Source organism: Microtus ochrogaster, chromosome 18 (assembly GCF_000317375.1).
Source record: "Microtus ochrogaster isolate Prairie Vole_2 chromosome 18, MicOch1.0, whole genome shotgun sequence".
NCBI lineage: Eukaryota > Metazoa > Chordata > Mammalia > Rodentia > Cricetidae > Microtus > Microtus ochrogaster.
In genome coordinates, this window is record NC_022020.1 from 44,291,591 (window position 1) to 44,306,140 (window position 14,550).

The 14,550-nt window shown below is 44.0% G+C and overlaps 1 protein-coding gene across 1 annotated transcript in view; it reads right to left on the reverse strand.

Moving 5' to 3' along the window:
* Positions 1–14,550, reverse strand: part of Fbn2 (fibrillin 2) — a 202,491-nt gene that overhangs the window by 18,296 nt on the left and 169,645 nt on the right. Inside the window, exons 51-57 of the mRNA XM_005356130.2 lie at positions 14,381–14,446; positions 13,984–14,109; positions 13,323–13,442; positions 12,217–12,339; positions 11,622–11,753; positions 2,070–2,195; positions 634–840 (exon numbers count right to left, since the gene is read on the reverse strand). Coding sequence (XP_005356187.1) covers positions 634–840; positions 2,070–2,195; positions 11,622–11,753; positions 12,217–12,339; positions 13,323–13,442; positions 13,984–14,109; positions 14,381–14,446 — 900 coding nt within the window. The remainder of the gene's footprint in view (positions 1–633; positions 841–2,069; positions 2,196–11,621; positions 11,754–12,216; positions 12,340–13,322; positions 13,443–13,983; positions 14,110–14,380; positions 14,447–14,550) is intronic.

The following is a 14,550-nucleotide window of genomic DNA, read 5'->3' on the forward strand; positions in this document are numbered from 1 at the left end:
GATATGTAAGCACCTGTGTACAGGTGTGTGTGTATAGATATGTAAGCACTTGTGTGCAGGTGTGTGTATAGATATGTAAGCACCTGTGTACAGGTATGTGTGTGGAAGCCAGTGGAACTCCCTGAGTAGGCCAGGCCGCCTGTCCAGTGAGTCTGTTTTCACCTCCCTTCCACTCCTGGCCTTTCAAAACGTAGGTGCTGGGAATCTAATTCATGTCTTCATGCTTGCAAGACAAGCACTTCACCCAATGGAGCTATTGCCCCAGGCCACACTGCACAGAATTTAAGAGATCTCTTCCTACACCAAATATATGGGAGACTTTATCGCCCTCACTTGCCAGATGAGGAGAGGGAAGCACAGAACTAAGCTAAAAGTAAATGATGTCCTAAAGAACATGGCACAAACTTCTCCAATCCCAAAGGTCATGGCGGCTGGTAACCTCCTAACAACCTTTGCCTTGTTGAAAGAAAGGTTGGCCTCCTGACTGTAGGCAGGGATTCATCCTATTTTCTGGATCCTTCCATACCAGTAGGTTTCATAATGAAGATCATTTTTGCACACTTCTTTTAAACTAATGTGGGTGTATAAAATTCACCGGTCTGATACAGTGCCCCAAGTCCCTCATCACGCTACCTCTCCCATCAGTGGCGTATCCCGGGCCATGAGGACAAATCTTTTTGTACTGGGCGGTTCCAGGAAGCGGGCACAGCTCACACTGGTGGCCCCAGCCTCGTCCACCGTCACAGCAGCATTCTGACTTTGTGACCAGATTGCGGCTACTGGAGGCCATTTGACACATTGTCTGCAGGACTTCCGCGAAGCACAGGCCCTGCCGGTTGTCTGGAAGGAACACAAGCAAGACACGAGTCAAGGTCAAGAGCTGACAGCCTGGTTTTCAGTGGACGATCATCCTCTTCTCAGTCACAACCTTCAACCCTGAGAGTATTCATCTTGCGCCAATAGTCTACACTTGGTGATTATAAAGTTGTGTTGACATTGCACCCCTGTGGTGCTTATACTAAAAAAGATGATCAAACTTGGCAAAAGTTCTACAACATGTACTCTTTTCAGTTCAACGAAAGAACATCACATATATTTTCTTTATCTAAAAGTAATGACAGGTCGGGATTGTAAAATATATTCAAGACTATGTTATGAGCGTGGCGCTTATTCCACTATTTTCTGGTGTTTTCTACAGCAAAAGGACTCAGTACATTATAGATAGTATAGTAATATAAGTAAAAGGGTTTCTTCTTCAGTATGGCTTCATAAGCCAAGTGTGCCAGTGAAACTGTCGTCTGAACAGAAAACAGTATTCTTTGTAGAGTATCTTTACTGTTTCCTCAAAGACTTATTAGCAGTGAATGTCTAGAACGGAGACAACAGGAACTAAAATACATTGTCTTAGGTACAAAAACCTCCCTAGGGTTGGATGTAGCCTGTTGCTGCCCCTCTGACGTTTGGCCCCATCAAGCCCCTAGCCAGTTGATCACTCTTCCTTATCTGGTTCCTACAAGCTTGACCACGCCCTCCTTTTCCAGCTTCCCTCGTTAACTGCGAATGGTTATGGCATTGCACATATTTCAGCCTTGGCTTAGTGTGATGTCGTGCCCATGAGGTCTAGGTTTTCCATGAGAAAATATTTCTGAAAACATTTTCTCTGGACGGCAATATAAAAATTAATCTCTGCTGCACTTTTGCAATGTGGTGCTTGCTTTGCATTGATAATGTGAGGGCAGAGCTTACCTCACACTGCAAATATTTTCTTTGGGAATTAAGTCATTTCCTCGTGTGAGTCTTTCTAAAGTCACATTTTCCACAGAGCTTCATTAATCTTAATTTTGGAAAGACCATTTCAGGTTGTTATTTACATTACATATGCATGCATGGCAGAGGCATACAAATATATCATCTTAACAGATGCATATCTACGGGGAGAGGCATGTAGAGTACTGTAGAGTACTGTGCTTATGAGGGCCAATGGACAAGAATACATGCGTGGAGCTGTTCTCTGATTACATCATAAACATGTTCTGCTGACCAAGGAAAATAGTCATAGATCCGCTTACCAAGGCATTCAGTGCCCGAGGAACTTGACTGGAAGCCTTCATTGCACTCACATCGGTAGCTCCCAATGATGTTAATACAACGCCCATTTTCACAGATGCCTGGCTTGGTCCTGCATTCATTTTCATCTTCACAGAAAAAAAAAAAAAGAAAACCAATATGAGCAATGAGCAGCTTGTAAAGCCACAGTTTCCTAACTTTTGTCCAGTGGTTACATCTCATTGAAAGCTCCTTGACAAAATACCAATAAGATAGGATAGGTCACATTCCAAATCCAAATGACTGAGGCCTATGACTATGGCACCCAGCATGCCTCATCCACCCAGGCAGTTCCTGCCCCTGTAGAAGAGGAAAGGAGTTCTTGTAGAACCGCAATGGTGAGGACAGCCTTTCCCCAAGATGCCCCACCAGCGGAGGAAGAATGCCGTGGAGACGGACTAACGTCTGCAGGTAGAGAGATGGCATCTAGAGATGGTGCTAACCAGGGATGAAAGCTTGTTGAGTGAACCCCCAGGGCCAACTGCGGCCTCTGAGGGCAGGTAACAGGACAGAGAAATCAGGGAGTAGTGCTCTTTGGCTTGGTGATAAATGAATAAGTAAAAACAAAACAAAACAAAACAAAAACCCAAACTTATTTATGAAAATTCCCAATATCCTTACTGGGTTTGCATGACTTTTTGTAAAATGTATTGGATGATCTCTCAAAGCTGTTTTCAACATAAGGGACGTCATGACAACTTCATCCTTTTGGTGACTTCCTCCTTCTCTTTTACACATTTTAGTTTTTTGGCCCTGAATTTTCTGACATATTTTTCCTGCATTCTTTTTTATTAGCATTGGCCTTGAATATCTTTCCCATCTCTTTCTTTTCAAGCCATCAACTCACCCTTTGATTTAGGCTTCTTACAAAAAGCGTTTAACCGAACTTTTTAAAAAAGAATTGTAAAAATGCATTCATCTTTCATCTAGCAATTGAAACCATTCATACTTATGATTTCATTCTTACCTGCCACTTCATATGTTTCAAATTATTCCATATTTACTATGCTGTTGCTCCATTCTCTTAACTATCAAATCCATCTAATTTTTTATGTTTTCCTTGCATCTCCACTCCAGGTTTGAAAATTACCATGTTCTTTTCACTCTTCTAGCAACAGCCTTTAAATGATTTCAAAATGTTCCTTTAATGAATTTCCTACCAGAGCCAAGGAGAACTTTTTATCTTTTCCACACCATATATTGAATCTGGTGCCCTGTGCACGCTAGGTAAATGTTCTACACTGCTCTATTCTAGGCCCCTTTATATTTGGAGACAAAGTATATTCCTAAATTGTCCACACTGGCTTAACCTGGCTGTCGTCTAGGGTGGATCTGAATTTGCCATCCTCTTGCCTCAACCTTCTGAGGTCTGTCCCAATAGCGGGATCTGTTCCAAAGTTTATAGCCAGTACATTGTATTCTGGTTGGACTGCTAAGTTACTACACATATGCTATGATTGTCTCTTGGATTAGATTATAGAGCTGGCTAACTAGTTTAGAGAGGGCTTGTGGATATGAAATAAATTCCAAAACAGATGTTTGACAATGCCTTATTTTGATTGTTCTTAAACCCCATTGTGTTTAAAATTTTAGATCAAGATTATTTTCCTTTGAACATTGTGAAAATAGTGGGCTATTTTCTTTTGCCCAGCATTTTTGTTCGTTGGAATGGAACCTAGTTTTCTTTTTTGGAAGTAATGAATATTTTTGTTTTGTTTTTTAGTGTGTTCTAAAACTCACAATGATGAAACTTCCTCTAGATAGTCAGTTTTAGGGGAAACACTGTTGTTATGAATAATTCAAAAGTACTTACAAAATGATGATCTGAATTATGAAGTTTGAATTTTCTAGTTTGCTGTTTCTACAATCTGAGAGCTCAGGCCTGGCACCCTAGATCTGACCTTTTCTCTTATCTCTCTCTCATTTCTCTCTCATTTCTCTCTCATTTCTTTCTCTCTCTCTCTCTCTCTCTCTCTCTCTCTCTCTCTCTCTCTCTCTCACACACACACACACACACACACACACACACACATGGGGTTTTGAGACAGGGTTTCTCTGTGTAGCCCTGCCTGTCCTAGAATTTGCTGTGTAGACCAGGCTGACCTTGAACTCATATGTCTGTCTGCCTGTTTCTGCTCCTCCCACCCCCAATGCTGAGATTAAAGGTGTGCACCACCTTTAATGTATTTATAATTTAATGATAGGACTTAATTTCTTCAGTAAAGCGTCTGATGGATGCTCCGCCTAGCCTAAGCTCTGGCACTTGAATGACCAGTTGACGTGCCTCAGGGTCAACCACTGATACTTTGCTTTACTGCCACTGGCAATGAGAATTTAAAAGGGGATGGGGGAGATGAATTTCCACAGCTGCTGGCTGCTAACATCTGTAGATTTCAGAGGGTTGTCTTAGTATGGTGCTACACCACCCGCAACACCTTGATTCCCAGCCTCCACCGTCTCCCCTTAGACAATCTCTGCACACCGGGACCACCAACTGTTGCCGTTTCCATGCCCACTGCTCTCCCTGTGCCTACTCCCTCTTCCTCCTCTGTGTCTAACCCACAGTGGGGTCACCAAAAGGAGAATGACGCCCCAGACAGGTCTTGTTTCATTCATGGGCCTGGGCAGCGTGGAATTTGGACTTCTATGGACCATGCCAGGACAGCCCCTGCTGTGTCTACGCAGCCATGGTACTAACAGCCCCTGCTGTGTCTACGCAGCCGTGGTACTGAGAGGTATCTGTGACTGTCCTGCCGAGGACTGCCCTCACTTTCAGCTTATTTCTCCTTCCCACAAGATGAGGCCTCTTTGTTGTCCACCAGGGTCAGCACTTTGTTTTGCCTTCCAAGATCTTACAGTTCTCCCTTCTCGGAAAATCACACCCTGGTCTACATTCGCCAGTAACATCTACCTGTTGGAGGAGGAGGCCACTTGTTTGTCCCTGCCGCCCAGAACGGAAATAATCACACAGAAGCCATATTAATTAAATAACTGCTTGGCCCATTAGCTCTAGCTTCTTATTGGCTAACTCTTACGTCTTAATTTAACCCATCTCCATTAATCTGTGCATCACCATGAGGTTGTGGTCTACCAGCAAATTTCAGAGCGTCTGTTTCTTGGAGGCGGCTCCAAGGGCTTCTTCCTTACTCTGCCTCCTATCTCCCAGCATTCAGCTTAGTTTTCCCTGCCTGTGTTCCCCTATAGCTTGGCTACAGGCCCAAAGCAGTTCCCTTATTAACCAATGGAAATCACAGTGTACAGAGGGAAATACCACATCATCTACCTTACAAACCCAAACCAGAACGGAGCACTTCTCAGTCACACATGACAGCTCCAGTTACTGTCACATCTCCTCGTTCTCCTTGAGGGATGAAACTTGAAAGAAGGATAAGAAGGACCTATGATTGTCTGCCTCACTTCTGCCCCTCTGATTCTGGGCTTTACTGGCCTGCTCTGTCTCTCTCCAGTGACATTTCCTGGAAGGCCACCAAATCCAACCGCCATGTTGCTGCCTGTATCTTACTCTTCCAATCCATAACACCTCGAAAAAGGGACTCCCCAACTTCCTCCCCCATGACCGCTTCTCCACATTCTCAAGACAGCACACCATCCCACAGGGAGGTCACTCTGTTTCCATTTCCATGGGTTTTCAGAGCTCAGCTGCTGCTGCTTCTCTTCTCTAAGATCTGCTTCCCGGTGTGCATGTCAACTCCACGATCATTTCAACAGTAAGTATGCCAGCAATTTATACCTCTGCCTCATGAGTGTTTGCATGTGTAATAATACCAATGGGATATGAGACACACCCAGCACAGCCCACAGTCCTTTGTGCACCTAACCACATTTGCTCTTTCTAGTCTTTCCCACAGACACAGAAGTAATGTCTTTCCCATAGTATCCAATCAATCCATTTCAGTAAAAATCCTTCTCATCTTTTACGTCTCTTTTCCTTTATTTCTCTTGTCAGGCGTCCATCAGCAATCCTGCATGTTGATTAGTTTATCGTGTATTCTAGATTTGTCCACACAACCGTGGGCCCAACCTGGATGATTTTTAATAGCCACCTAAATGACGTCACTACTTCTGCTTCTTCCCCCTTAAAACGCACCGCTTAACAAGGCAGCCAGAGTGCTCTAAAAAACGCCAATTAGCGGATAACAATGTTAGCATTTAATTGAAATTTTACCATCGGCTTAGCTCTGTCCTAAATGAGCCATGACAACAATCCCCATGAGGTAAGTGTCCTCACGATTGCTAGAGGAATCTGAGACACAGTTAATCCGGTTTACCCAAGGTTACAGGCCAGCCAATGCCTTACAGCTAGGTTCTTCACGTTCAGGGCACATCCCCAGCCTTACTAATAAACCGTTTTGCCTTGAGGCTTTCTCCACCAAGCCAGAGTCTCCACAGTGTCTGCACTGCTTTGGCCTCCTTCCGGTCTTCCTCTGTGCCACACTCGGGCACAGACCCCACTACTCCAGTAAACCCTGCGGAGCAGTCTACAGTATCTCCTACCCAATCACAAAACCTTCCTTTCCTTAAAGAGCTAATTAACCTTATCTGACATTACCGGGTTCGTTTGTTTCTTTATTTGTTCACAAAGCCTGTTTTTCCCAAGCCAGGGAGAAAGTGAGGGATTTGTCCTCAGATGGAGCTGGTTTACTCTGTGCTGCCAGCACCACAAACATGGCGAATGCTTCATAAATATAATTAAACTAATGGATGACTCTTGTGTAAGTAAGGGTTTTCATGAGGCACTTGGGCTCTTTGTGATGGAGATTTCCATCTTTTTCCTAAGAATTTCTCCAAAATACTCAAATCTACCCCAGAACTTTTTATTTGCTTAGAGTAGAGGTTGCTTAGGTCTCTTTCTTTCTTTTTTTTTTTTCCTGGAACTTTCTCTGTAGATCAAGCTGGCCTTGATTTGAGCTCACAGAGATCCACCTGCCTCTGCTTCCCAAGTGTTAGGATTGAAGGCGAGCACTATCACACTCGGCTAGCTTTCCTTTTTAAAAGGGATTTTATTTATAAACTTACTATGGATACCTGTCTTCCACTTGATCATTTTATTGGTCCATTCTATATCCATATTTTTGTTTGTGTTTTCTGCCATTTCTGTTTTATGAGTTCACTCACACACACACACACACACACACACACACACACACACACACCTGTGTGTGTTCAGGTGCACCTGGCACCTGGAGGTTACCATGAGTTCCTTCCTCTTTGTGCCCCACTCTAGTTTTTGAGGCAGGGTCTCTCACTAAACCTGGCTTTCACCATCCTGACTAGTCCAGTTAGTCAGCAAGGCCTGAGAGCCCCGCCCCCACCCCTCTAGTGTGGGTGCTGCGGGTCCGACTCCGGTCCTGATGGTCCTGATGCTTGCACAGCGAGCACTTCATCTCCACCAACCGGGCCATCGCCCCAGCCCCCTCATTTCTACTCTGTGACTTCCAAAGTGATTTTAAAGTCCTGTGACAGGTGCATTTCCTCTGAGCTTGGCTAGACTATCGTTATATCGTCTTTTCCCCCTGTATTTCAATAGTTTTAAACCATTTTGGTTTTTTATTTAACAGCGTTTCTCACATATTATTGAAGTGATTTTTCTAAATCATTTTCTCTTTCCCATTGTCTTGAGTTTATTTCTTATCTTCCTGTCTTTTCCCTATTCTGTACACACGAGTTGAATTTTGGGTAAATTGTTCAGCCTTGAATAGTTTTCTGCAGTTTAACTTTATTTGCTGAAAAAGCAGCCTAGCAGGTCCCTAAGGGAAAGCAGGCATAATTTACGGTTTCAATTCATATATTTCTTTATGAACATCTTCAATGAATCTGTCATGCTTTCTGTCCCTGGGGCACTGTACTGAGTCAGACGATCGTTCCGGTCTGAGACACAAAGTTCAGGAAGTCACTCTCTAGTGACTGCTCTGTCCCTCTGCTTTTGGCCTTGACTCCAAGAATCTTCCCATCTAGACAAGCCTGTCAATAATGAAACAGCATGGTGCCACGCTCTCTCTCACATCTGCCATCCCAGAGACTGCAGAGTTCATCCAGGCCTCCACAAAAAGACTCCCATGTCTCTGACTCACCATGCTCCTCATCTTCTAATCAAACTTGAAAACTGAGCTGGCTGGCTGAAGCCAGGAAGGAGAGCCTACCTCTTAACACCGGTGTGGTGGCTGACACCTCACAGTGTCCAAAGGCACCCTTCACAGTCTGTTGTGACTGGGTCTTCCTTGAAGTCCAGACAGCCCAGCACTCACCTCTTCCCATTACATTTCTAGAATCCCCAACCTTGAGAAGGACGTGCCTTTATCCCATCATTTGAAAAATAAACTGCCTTCTCCTAAATTACTATCTCAGACGCTTATGAGTCCGTTTTTAATCAAATCTAATGATCTTGGTATATTTTTTTCCATTTATTAGATTTTGGCATCTGTGATTTGTTCAAGAAATGATTCTTTGATTATAATGCACTCAGGATCAAGTTTCTATCTCTGGTTAATTTTACAGTTTTTGTCCCCCCTCCCCATGTCCTGTATAACATCCTTAGCTTGCCATGTTTTATATTTTTATTACAATTGACTTTTTTTTTCAGAAATTTTCTTGGACCCCAAGGTCACACATGTACATTTCTCAATTTTCAAATGACTTTATTTTCCATTCTAAATTCTGCAACTACTTTTATTTGTTATAATATTTTGTTATTTGTTGGGATTTCCAATTATGAAATCATACTGCCTGCATCAAATGAAGTTTTCCCCCATCGTGTTCTTGTGGCGGTCCAAAGAGGCTTTGCATACATTCCCACTACCAGTGTGCTGCAATGAAGAACTGAGTATCTGACAAAACTCCTACTCCATAGCCCAGGCTGCCTCTGAACACGTGGTTCCAAGTGCTGGTGTCACAAGCTTGAGCCACTAAGCTGGGTCTTGGGGCTTACATCTTTTATTGGGTATTTTAACAATAAAAAGGACAGATACAAAATGCTACCCATCAACAAGGTCATATACCATACTTGGACTAGAGGAGATGTCATCCTTCCCACCCTCCACCAGTCACACACCATAACGAAAATGAGGGACGAAGAAAGCAACCCTTTTCGGAGCTCCCCAGCTCATCTCTAACAGTTCTAACGAGATGCTTTCTCCTGCTGTCTACCTTTGTCCCCAGCAAACCGACAGATAAATGTACTGGCTTTATAATGAGCATCTGCTAATTATAAACAATGAAAAAGTTCCATGTAAATAAAGCCGAACATATTTCTGAGTACTCTAGCCAGATAAAATTGGACTAAGCACGTACATTCCGATTTAAAACAAAAGAGAAAGTGTCTCAAGCGCAGTAACCAGGATGGTTCTTTCCTTCCTCCCTTACGTTAGGATTCTGCCCTGGGCTAGATTTGAGGAACTTTCTCTTTTGACTGAGGAGCCTAGGTTAGTCCCCTAAATTGACAGGTCTCGGATGAATAGTGATTTTGAAACGACCAGGGGTGTAACTGATCTCTTAACGTAGGACTTAAAAACAAAACAAGCAAACACAAACCTTAACTTTCATCAGATAAAGTTTGTTAGTTACAAGACACTGCACGCTGCAGTGTGGACACTGCATGTCCCCTCAGGGCGGACATACTAAAGGGTCGCCACCATGTGATACTAGCAGGAGGTGGTGAAACGTTGGGGAGGTGGGGACAAAACAAGAGGGTGCCAAGGTCACTGCAGACTTGTCCCCTGTGGGGACCATGGGACCCCACCCAGCCCCTGCTTCATTTCCTTGGCCTTTCAGTGACCTGGAGGAGTACTTTTCCTCTTGTGATGTGATTCCTGGACCTAAGTTCAAAGCATGGGCCCTCGGTCATGGACTAGACTCTACAGCTAGGAACCAAAGCACCATTGTCTCTCGGTCACGGACTAGACTCTACAGCTATGAACCAAAGCACCGTTTTCTCTCTGTCATGGACTAGACTCTACAGCTAGGAACAAAGTGCCGCTTTCTCTTATACTCTATGTCACATATTCTGTCGCAGTGACAGACAGAGGCGAACACATTAAATCCACGCAGAACTTAGCAGGGCGCTGCATCTTTAAGATTTATACTATATATCTGATTTAGGAATTAATTTTTGTCCAAGATCAAAATTTTTAGATGAAGTCACTCTAGATTAGAAGCCTTTAATCTAAATATCTCTTATGGGGTGGGTAATTCCTGCTGCGAATCACGATTTCTCTTTTTTAAAACTTATCCTACATATTCGCTTGCTTGTGCTACCCATAGAAAACATAACACTTTAGATTTCCTATAAAACGACATGTTATCTTATATGGCTTCGCTCCGTATGTTCACAGTTATTTCTGTGTCAGTATATACATACATTTATCACACTCATTTTAACAGCTATGTATTTTCTGGCATGAATATTCCACAACAGATTTATCCATGTATTCATAATGTACACTTTGGTGGTTTTGTCCATTTATTTTTTGCTAATACAAATAGCACAATATTATATGTCCTGTATTTCTTTCCCTAGAGAAGCTTCCTTTTTTTTATTTTTAAAATGAACTTTACTGAGGTACAATTTGCATGCCATAAAATTTGTAAGCATACGATCCAATGGTTTTTGGTCAATTACAGGCCCTCATAACTGTCACCACAATGCAGTCTCCTAACGTTTCTGTCCCCTAAAGGCACCCGTGCCCATTTGCAGCCTCTGTCTGGTGTAGCTTTGAGAAGCAGACAACAGCCTGTAGATTCATTTTGAAGATACCTTATTCTTTACTTTGGTATTCTTTTTGCAGAAACAGGAAAGTATTAATAATTGTTGTTTCTCCAAAAATACCTCCATGTCCCTAGGAAGTGGAGGTTGGTAAGTTAAACACTCCCGGTCTTAGGGAGGAGGAAGCTCATGTGGTGGCTGCAGTGGCTGCGGTGGCTGCAGTGGCTGCGGTGGCTGCGGTGGCTGCAGTGGCTGCGGTGGCTCGGGTGGCAGACAGCACTTTAGGAAAGAAGGACACACGGAATGACTGTGGTAGTTGGGACATGCTCGCACGAGGCACATGCCATGAAATCATAGCTCCACCACCTACCCCTTTAACCATGAATGCACCGAGACTCAGACAAGTCGAGTCATGGCAGACAAGGTGCTAAGCCTGCTGGACTGCCCCTGAACTGCTCTTCTCACTCACGGGAGGACACAAAGGTGGGACCAGTAACCTCAAAGCTTTCATTTTTCTGCACGAATAGAGGTATTTCCCGGATGTTTCCTACACTTCAGCGTCTGATGTTTCAGACTCACAGAGGCTAACGAACAACAAATGCCCACAATTCCCAGCTGTGTGGACCACCACTGCACAGTCCAGAGTCCCATGTGCCGCCCTGGACCCCGAGAAGATGGAGAGGGCCTTGGCACAGCCTGGAAAAGCGCTGGCTTATGTTTAGCTCCTCTGGGAGCAGTGTTAGTTCTGGCTTGGAGCAAGAGCATTGCTCAAGCAGAGACCGTCCTTGGGGCTTACCTACACAGCCCTCTCCGTCGGGCCTGCGGGTCATGCCAGGGGGGCAGATGCACATGAAGGTGCCGATCAGATTCTTACACATCATGCCTCGAGATTCACAGTCGTGCAGGCCTTCGGCACATTCATCCAGATCTAGAAGACATTGATTAAGATATGTATCGAAAGGAGAAAAAAAAAGTAACAGCAGCACATCGTGTTTAGCGGGCTGTACGTTAGTTATTTTCAGTCATTATTTCTGGTCTTCTGACCCACATCATGCTATTCTTCAGTGTGACAGAGGAAGGGGCCTAGTCTCCTGAACAGCTGGCTCTCATCCAGATGTGCAGCACTCTCAGGACTGGTCCTTACAGTAAGTCAGGGAAGGGTGACCTCCGCTTGAGTTAAGAGTCCAGGAGTACGACACCAGCAGGATGGGATGCTCAGGCCGCCCCATCCATAGGCTTTTAAAACGTCCTGTTATCTAGGTGGGAAAACCTACAGCAAAGCTGCCACGCTTCTTTCTGTAAAGCCCTGGGAGAAAACTGCTCAGACAAAGACAAAGGTCAACGTGCGATCCATCCCAATGGCGCAAGTCAAGCTGAGGCTCTTCTCTCACCTTTACACATCTTTTGGTCTTCCCTGAGGGCGTAGCCAACTGGGCACGTGCATTCGTAAGACCCGAAAGTGTTCATGCAGCGGAAGGCGCAGAGCAGTGGGTTCTGGGCACACTCGTTGATATCTGATTAAGGAAGTAGGCATGCACTCAGCGCGAGGCTCTTCCTTGTATCCCCCACCCCCAATCATCTCTTTAAAGAAACACCAGTGTGTTTGCTGGTAAACCATATAGGAAGCAGAAGGTAATAAAACTCTCACTTCTGGTATATAAAATATAGTACCTGGGCAACTCCTCCTCCAGTGAGTTAACAGCCATATGCTGGAAGAACCCCAAAGGCTACCTGGAGTCTTAGTGATGGGTAAAAACTCAAGCTAAAAACCCACAGGAACTAACGTTAATTATGTTGGCTACCCTCCCTGCCTCTTCCCTTCTCCAAATCTAACATGCAGGTGACCAGTATCCTAATAGGGGCAGTCTGAGAGCTAAATGTCAACTTCTTAATATCCTGTCCAGGGGACACGACCTTGAGGCCGCCATGGTGCTTAAGAGTGAATGAGATTCTGGAAAGGAGTGCCAGAAAAGAGAAGCGCTATACTTTCTTCCTTTCCACGTTTGCAGCCTAAGCTGTTGACTGTGCCATGCGTGTATGGGCCAAAACTCAAGGAAGCTAGCTTCTCGGTTCCAAGGGTGGACCTGAAATCTGAGCCTTCACAGGCCAATCCAGGCTGCCCTTGGGTCTACAAAACTCAAATCTTCTAAGATCAAAGCATCAACATTCCTCAAAGGAGTGTAACCCTGCCCAGAATGTATCATTCTCAGTATTCAGAGCACAAATTAAAAGTTAACCGATACAATGAAAAGTCATGAAAATGTAACCAACTCTTAAAGAAAGGAGAAAATAACAGATGCCAGCTCCGAGCCACTCTGGGGCTGCTGTCAGGAGACAAATGCGTAGCGCCTGAGGGAGCTGGATGAGGCGAAGGACAATGTACTGGTGAGGAGTATAAACAGCAGAATAACACAGCGGCTATAGGTGGATATAAGTTCTTAAAACACATTCTATACATCAAAGGAAGACAACGCAATCTCAAGGCGGGATGACTTGCCTTCGCAGTTCATCATGGGCCCCGGCTCAAAGCCTTCATTGCAATTGCATTCAAAACTTCCAATCACGTTGGTGCATGTGCCATTCCCACAGGGATTGCCGATTGAACACTCGTCAGTGTCTGCAAGGCAACGCAAGGTGTGCAGAGTTTCGCATACATTTCAGGGATGTGAAAAAAGCACAGTGAACCCCCCTTCCCGCCACAGCGCCTCCCCCTTGGCCTTGACCAGCCTTTATGTGTACAGAGGTCAAGGCGCACTGCTTCAAGAGGATGTGGGAAAAGACATAGCATCAAATGAACAATTCTCCTAGTTAGGCTTTTGTCAATTAAAAAGAAGTGTTTTTTTTTTTTCTTATTTGTTAGTCTTTCATGCCTTTAAGGATCAAACCCAGGTCTTGTGCATGCAAGGCAAATCTATCATTGGACTATATCTCAAGGCCTTAAGAGTTTGTGTATTTGGTTAAAGGCAGAGATACTGGGAAACTCAATCTTCTAACGAGTCAATCTGTGTGGAAAAATGCAAAAGTGAAGTTTCTACTATTAGGTCATCTTGGTTTTCTAAATCTTACCACTACTACCACCAAGGCTATCCAGGGGCCCCTGGGCTAACAGGAGAATAAAATAGGGAATTCACAGTACATCAACCAGAGGCAATACTCACCCACACACCGGACTCCAGTGTAATCCAGGTTGTAGCCCATTGGACACTCACAACGGAAAGAGCCATCGGTGTTGATGCACTGCCCGTTTGAGCAAATGCCTGGGCTCTCAAGACACTCATTGACGTCTAAAATATAAAACTGCCCATGAACTTCTTCATAAGAAAAGATGTGCTAATATAGCTGTATCTACTAAACACATATCTAACATGAATGGTACATAAATATTTTTTCTTTTTACTAGAAAAACAGACATTTCACATATGATACATGCATATGATAAATGGTTCACAAACTATTACATACATACTTTAAATATGATACACTATAGGACATACTGAAACTAGCATGATTTATAAAATGGAAAATCCACCCAGGTTAAAATGTGTCAGAGCTCACCTTCTCGTGTGTCGTGAAGACTAGGGACTGTCCCGTGGCCGTATGGACACAGATCCTGGAAGGCAACTACAGAGAAACAGGTTCTCCATCACTAAAGTGCTTCATTTTAAAAACTAGTTAACACTGTACAAGCCATGTTTAGCAAGAACATTTCTTCCTCTCTCTCTTCC